Below are 7209 nucleotides of genomic sequence, written 5' to 3' on the forward strand. Positions count from 1 at the left end.
GTTAAAGTTCTGCTTTGGAAAGAAAATTAAGAGTCCTAATCGAATGTGGCAATTATTATGCTCAATCTTTGTTTTTCAACTTTCTTCAGCCCATTATTGATGATTCGAGGTGGAAAATGATGGGTCATGCCAAAGTTTTGCCTGGTTTCAATCTAGAAATTGAGCAAAATAGAATTTTCTAGACAAGCACCGGGGAAACATTGAATTGTTTTATACAAACCTCAGCAACGTGGCCGAAGAGTATTACTGATTACAAACATGTAAAAGGACATTTTGCTTGGACAGATGGGATTTCAAGAAAACAAACTAGAATCATGGATAAGTTTGTAGTACATAATTAAGAAATGCTATTACTCCCTGGTTGCTCCTTAAACATAGTACTAGACTCTTATCCCACCTCCATTTTATCTGGTGAGAGTGTAGGAGATCATATGGCACCAGCAAACTTCCATCCATTCTCTTTAACACAAAACTTTCTACCAAGATAGAGCAACCAAATTCTCTCCAATCACCCTTGTCCCCAAAATTTTCTTTCCTCTCAACTCTCACTTGCCTTCCTTTCCCACCTAACATTCCAGATCTTCCTTGCTCGCATTTCATTCTTTGAACTAACTCCACACTCAGACCTACATTTGCTTCTTCTCCACCTCTATTGATGCTCCTAAACCATATCTTTCCTTCAACTACATTTCTCTCAACTAGTTAAGTAAATATTATAATTTCATCCCACATATTTTTGCACATCTTGATTAATCGCCATAACGGTAGATGCTTTCCATGTATTTTCCATTTTAGATAAAAACTAGATTTATGTGGATATTTTGAAAGCTTATGAGATTGTATTATTATGCACAAGCACAGAGGGTTGAGACATTTACCCAAAACAAAGTATACCTTAGTTTTGTCATCTTTACCAGCATGGAGAACCTTCCCTCCCTCAGTTATGGAGTCAGGATCATAGCTACTAGAGAATCAAGCAGTTGGACTGTTTTTTTCCGGAACTGCTCTTCTGATATTTCGAGATCAAAATCTATGGACCAAGACACCAGGCAAAGTAAATTTTGATGCAGCAAATTTGCGAAATGATTTAATTTGACATTTAGTTGGAAAGTTAACAAAAGATTACAATATAACGTTACACATTGTTTAGCTCCTAAGGTCACCTGGTAAAGAATTAGTCTTTCCATTTTGGGCTAAACCAAACCACATTTTTTATTCAGACGACGTTTTTTATTCACACACTAATCAAATATCAAAGGAGGATAACTTAGCAGAGTCTCTTGCACCATGGTTGAGGTTCTCCAGACCACATCTTTATTGCCCGTTAGTCATTGGCTAATCCACCTAGCTTAGTATTATTGGTAGCACGACAGAAACAATTTCAGGCAAAGTTTGACAGTTGCTGTTTTACATCTATCATCAAGTTGCCAAGAGTTGCTGGAATGGTCTTTTGGGCCCTAAAAACATTCATTTAAACCACAACAGAGTCTACTATGCAAGGTAATATCCAGAATGCACTATTGGATGAGCAAATATAATCAATTTATTCCATGAAACAGAAAATGCTAGAGAAGTAACCTTGAAATACTGACATTTTATATGGACCTCAATAACCACATACTTACATATATATTTACGGATATTTTTGTCTTACAAGCAGTGTGTGGAGAAAACAAACCAAAATTAAGGATGAAACCAACGCAAATCAAGAAAACAAATCAAAATCTAGGATAAGTCTATGGTAATAGAACGTTTACAAATGCAACAGTGAAGAGACTCAATCCCATGTGCACTTGATCTGGTGAGGGTGTTTGAAATCATATGTCATTAGCAAACTTCCATCCATTCTCTTAAACACAAAACTCTCAACCAAAACAAAACATCCAAATTCTCTCCACTCACCCTTTTCTCCAGAGTATTCTATCCGTTCCACCCTCACTTGCCTTTCGTTCCCACCTAGCCATCCAGCTCTTTCTTGCTCCCATTTCATCCTTTGAACTAATTCTATGCTCAGACCAGCTGTCGCTTCCTCTCCAGCTCTCCCAAAACTCTTAAACCATATTGTTCCTTCAACTACATTTTTCTCATCCCACACAGCTTTGTTGCCAGCAATGTAGACAGCTTCTCGATCAATGGTGACATCCATGGACACAGACTTCGCCTCATGATAGATATTCTGTGTTGAATATACCTGCTCCCACTTTTGCTCCAGAGTCACCTGATAAAACATTGATCTTTTCATCTGATCTTTCACTATCCCATCTTTGATAAACAGAAAAGGGCTATACCATTTGCCTACTACAACTGCTTCAGAACTCTTATACGATGGTGGTACACTGAATTCAGGAAGGCGGGCTCGTAGAGCAGCATTGAGACCAGGAGCTTCGTCTAATTCATAGTGTTTTGGAGTTTTTGTGTGAACTGACCACCCTTTTCTTCTCAAGAAATAGGGAGGAAAACCATCCGGCGCAACAGATTTAGCATAAAAGTAACCCCTGCCAACGCAAGCTGCTTCATAAACAAAAACCTCAAATTGTTGGTAAATGTTTTTTCGATCAAATGGCCTTGGTTTAATATCTTTAACACAACGGCAGAAACAGCAGGTGGTCTTGTCTTCTTCTCTAGAACAAGTCACGGCTTTCCTGAAATAATGAGGAGGAGATTAATTAGGAAATGCTCCGCGACAAACCAATCAGATTAAGGAACAAATTAGTGGCATACTGTAGGAAAGCATTAACATGCAATTATTAGTTTTTCAGGTTCTGGATAGAGAACTTTTAGATGTGAAGATATCTGTTTCAAGTTTGCTGCAGAGGCTAGAGCATAATACAAGTGATGAATGCAGTTAAGTCACAATCTGTCAACCAAAGTTGTCTTATTAAAATTGATTTTGTTCATCGAAATTCTCTTCCTGCTGTAAAATTATGCTGATTTTGTTTTCTGAAACTTTGCATCTCCTTTTAAACTTAGCCTGCTTGAAGACTATTTGAATTATATTCAGGCCACTCAATTCCAAGGTTTCAAAGTGCTTGATTCTGGTATGGTTCTTTTCAGTTGAAGCTCATTCTCCATTTCAAAGAAGAATCACTTCCTAACCAGTCATTTAAAGCTGAACTAAAAAACAAGCTCATCAAAACATAAATACAAGTTAAAACCAGAATAAGGAGCTTTTTGATACATACCCTTTGTGATTTCCATGTGGCTTGATGACATAGTAGCGATTCGAAGACAAAGGAAGGTTGAGAACTGGAATGAAGACAGCATCATCAAGGGAAACATCTTGGGACTCACCACTACTTTGTACGTACTGAACTGTCAAGTCCTTGTTCTGAGGAAACGGCAGATCCCTGACGGTTCGATTCTTGCACAATCCAAAACAAGAATATGTCTCCGATTCTTCATCTTGAATTACCAAGTATCCCGAATTTGGACCCTCCGGGGGTAATGAAAGTGTATCTGGATTCTTTGTGTACTCAGAAAGTGGCCTTGCAACATACATTTTTCCCAAAATCTTCTTCCCCAATCCTCCTGTGTTAGTCTTTTTATTGATGTTTATTTGCAAATACCATATCCTTCTCTGTCTCTATATGTATATCTACAAGAGGATAAGCTTCTCTGTCCCTATATGTATGTCTACATATGGATAAGGTGGGAACATTTAGAATCTTCAGTATACAACCAAGGAAGTTCACACTGGACAAAATAATATCCTAATTGCAAAGATAGGTTAGAAATCAACCAACCTGGAAAAGTTGAACAAGTTAGCTAACCAGTCAACAAGCTGACCAGTGCTAAATCTGTTTGCAGATACAATTTTCTCGTTGATTCCAGGAAAGTTACCCGGAATCAGCAGCTTATATTTGTCGAAACCTTGAAAACAAGTTCAGCAGCTTTATGTAGATTCAAGTTTTACTGTTTCGCACATAAACAATGTCCGGCAACATTTGCTTATTATTTTTTGACAACGTCAAGAAAATTAAATATAGGATAAATTACACTTTATCCCCTGTAATTTAGCATTTTTCATGTAATCTCCCTATAGTTTCAAAAATTATATATAGCCCCCTTATTATTTGAATTAAAGTGTCAAAGTGACGGAAATGATTATTCTTAACAAAACTTTTGAAAATATCGAAATTACCTTTATAAATACATGACACATTAACAGCAGCGTATAGTTTTATGTTTTATCATATAAACCCCTTATAGTTTAATTACTTTATCATATAACCCCTTATGATTTTTAAAATATACACATAATTCCCATCGGTTAATAAATAATTTTTAACTTTACATAAGGATAATTTTGACATTATAGGTGATTCCATTACGAATGATTATTTTTGTCATTTTGATACTTTAATCCAAATTATAAGGAGGTTATGTATAGATTTTGAAACTATAAAAGGGTTATGTAAAAAATACTAAATCACAGGGGAATAAAGTGTAATTTGCCCTTAAATATATAATAATATCTTTTGTCAAACGTGTAGCCGTGTACTCCAGAAAATTTGACGCACTCCAACATGTCGGCAACAGCCAGATTTAAGTTGAAGCAACTTGAATGTGGTAATTACTGCGTTTTTAGCTAGAGTTATGGAAGATATTAAAAAATTGTCAAGGATAAGATTAGAAGCCAAGAAGTCCTTGCTAATTATTTTAAGGTTGATCCGTAACTGAAATGAATTGACTGATCAGGAGGAAAGTTCATGGTATTTCTTCTCGTAGCTGGTCGAGCCTCAAAGAAAGAAACCAATACCATGAAGGCTTGAACAAACAGCAAAAACTTCTATTCCGGTCTGGGGTACTTTTGGGCCTGGATATTTGGTGATATTCTTTTTTCATGTTAGTACCCATTTAGGGGTGGGCTGCTTTGGGTTCTAAGGTTAGAAGGAATCATGTTATCACGAGAACTGCTCTTTAACCTGCTTTTGCTGCAAAACACCATTAGGCCTGTTGGGCCATGTATAAAGTTGTTGGCAAGAAAACATCTATGTAGCGCAACATGTTTTGTCCATTTTATAGGGAATCTCATCCAAAAGAACACCCAATTGTGGATTTGTGGGGACAGGCCTTGCAACATACATCTTTCCCAATCCCAAAGCTTCTTCCCCAATCCCTCCTCTTTTTTTTTTTTGTCGAAACAATAGATGTCTTATAACCTAATCTAGCCTAGTTTAAGGGGAAGGGGAGGGGGTTCGATGTGAGTACAGACTCCATCGATGAAGGTCAATTAAGACCGCCACAAATTGTGGCAAATTTGTGGGAGGCAGGGATTGAACCCCTGACCTCCAGCATCACCTTTAATGGTGATGACCACTGGACCAAATGGCCAGTGGCTCCCCAATCCCTCCTGTGTTAGTCTATTTATTGATGTTTACAGATGTTTGACAAGTCATATTTGCAAATACCATATCCTTCTCCGTCTCTATATGTATATCTACAAGAGGATAAGGTGGGAACATTTAGAATCTTCACTATACAACCAAGGAAGTTCACGCTTGACAAATAATATACTAATTGCAAAGATAGGTTAGAAATCAACTAACTTGGAAAAGTTGAACAAGTTAGCTAACTAGTCAACAAGCTGATTAGTGCTAAATCTGTTTGCGGATACAATTTCCCCATTGATTCCAGGAAACTTACCCGAAATCAGATTATATTTGGGGCCAAACCTTGAAAACAAGAAGTTTATGTTGTCCTATTGCGTCTACGGTGGAAAGTTCACTTTTCTGCTCATACTAGGCAGAAGCAATGCATGGAGCCCAACTGTGCTCTGCGGGACGCACAAAGAAGGATATTCGGGCACCATTGGAGAGAGTGGGTTGTGCGTGGATAAAAATTGTAATACATTTTAAAATCACAATAAAAGTCCTCTTAAAAATTTGTTCATCATCTAATGCCCCGTACTTATATTTGATAAAGGGATAATTTCATAAACACCCCTTAAGATTTTTGACAATTTCACTTGGCTCCCCTTATGTTTCAATAATTACATAGACTTCCTTTGGTCTAATCAAATGACTAAAATGTCTTTCACTTAATAGTTAATTCATAAAGGGACATTTAAAACCGAAAAATACTTCTTTTTATTCTACTTGTCATTTCCTAATCTCAAAAAATAATTTCCATCAATTTTCTAATTTTCATCTCTTTTTCCCTCCCTCTCTCCATTCCCTTTCATATTTTTCTCTCTTTTTCTCCTACAATTGCATCTCCCTCTTACCAAATATCGCGTTCCATTATTACCAATCACACCACTATTAATTTTTTATCATCTCCAAAATTTATTTGTATTTTTTGTATTCCTGTCTCTTTTTTACTATAAAAATTTTAGATCCTTTTTTTTTCAATAGTTTTACTCTTTACAAATGTTAACCAATTGAAATTACAAAATTAACAAGGTGCAGACTGTGAATTTTATTGTCAAATTAGGAAAAGATGAAAAAGTGGTAGTGATATAGGAAAAAAATGAAATTAAGAGTTGGAACATAAAGAAGCGACTATTATGCTTGTTAAGCAAAAAAATCTAGCAATTACTCATTGGTTTTCTTTTTTATTTACCTATTGATTATGATTTTACTATGAAAGTAGAATTTTGTTTCTATTTTTAAGAGTGCTAGAGCAATGATGAATTATATTTTAGGGACATGGGGGCATTTTTTAGTTTAGTATTAGTAGTGGTGGTAGTGAGTTGCATTAGACAAGAATTAGCAAGTAATGAATTTTGAGATGAGTTGAAGTCGCTGGACTTTGTTTGTTTTAGTGAGTATGACACGTAGAAAAAATTAAAGATTAAAATCTTGTTTTGTTTTGTCTTATTCTTTGAAAAATGGTATTTTAGGATATTTGTGAAAATTTATAGGTTATTGGGTTTATATTGTTACATAAACCTTAAAAGCAATGGAGCTAAGTGTAATTTTTGAAACTTAAGAGGAGCTCTCTGTAATTGCTAGAAACCTCAAGGGAGGTTTCTAAAATTACCTATTTGATAAATTAAAATAGTTAATTAAATATTCTATTATAATATAAACAACTATATGTCATGGAGTTGATTGAATAATTTTTTTTCTTTTTCTTTTTTTGGCATTTCAACTAGTTGTCAATTAAGTTTCAATTGAAATAAATATTTTATAATTATTTAAATTATGCAATAAAATTATCAATTTAAGATGAACATAAATATAAATACATTAAATTGTATTATTG

At 35.2% G+C, this 7209-nt stretch overlaps 1 protein-coding gene across 2 annotated transcripts; it reads right to left on the reverse strand.

Moving 5' to 3' along the window:
• Positions 1-1574: 1574 nt before the first annotated feature.
• On the reverse strand, positions 1575-3934 carry LOC113717177 (uncharacterized). 2 transcript variants are annotated; one of them, XM_027241871.2, is made up of 3 exons: positions 3744-3933; positions 3183-3633; positions 1575-2642 (listed from the first exon to the last, which is right to left on the reverse strand). In XM_027241871.2, the coding sequence occupies exons 2-3, from the start codon at positions 3497-3499 to the stop codon at positions 1778-1780; spliced, it is 1182 nt and encodes a 393-aa protein (XP_027097672.1). In that variant the 5' UTR covers positions 3500-3633; positions 3744-3933; the 3' UTR covers positions 1575-1777. The 2 variants fall into 2 exon arrangements, with proteins under 2 accessions (XP_027097672.1, XP_027097671.1); XM_027241870.2 differs by having other exon boundaries at positions 3183-3934.
• Between the last annotated feature and the right edge of the window lie 3275 nt (positions 3935-7209).

Source organism: Coffea arabica, chromosome 11e (genome assembly GCF_036785885.1).
Source record: "Coffea arabica cultivar ET-39 chromosome 11e, Coffea Arabica ET-39 HiFi, whole genome shotgun sequence".
Taxonomy (NCBI): Eukaryota; Viridiplantae; Streptophyta; class Magnoliopsida; order Gentianales; family Rubiaceae; genus Coffea; species Coffea arabica.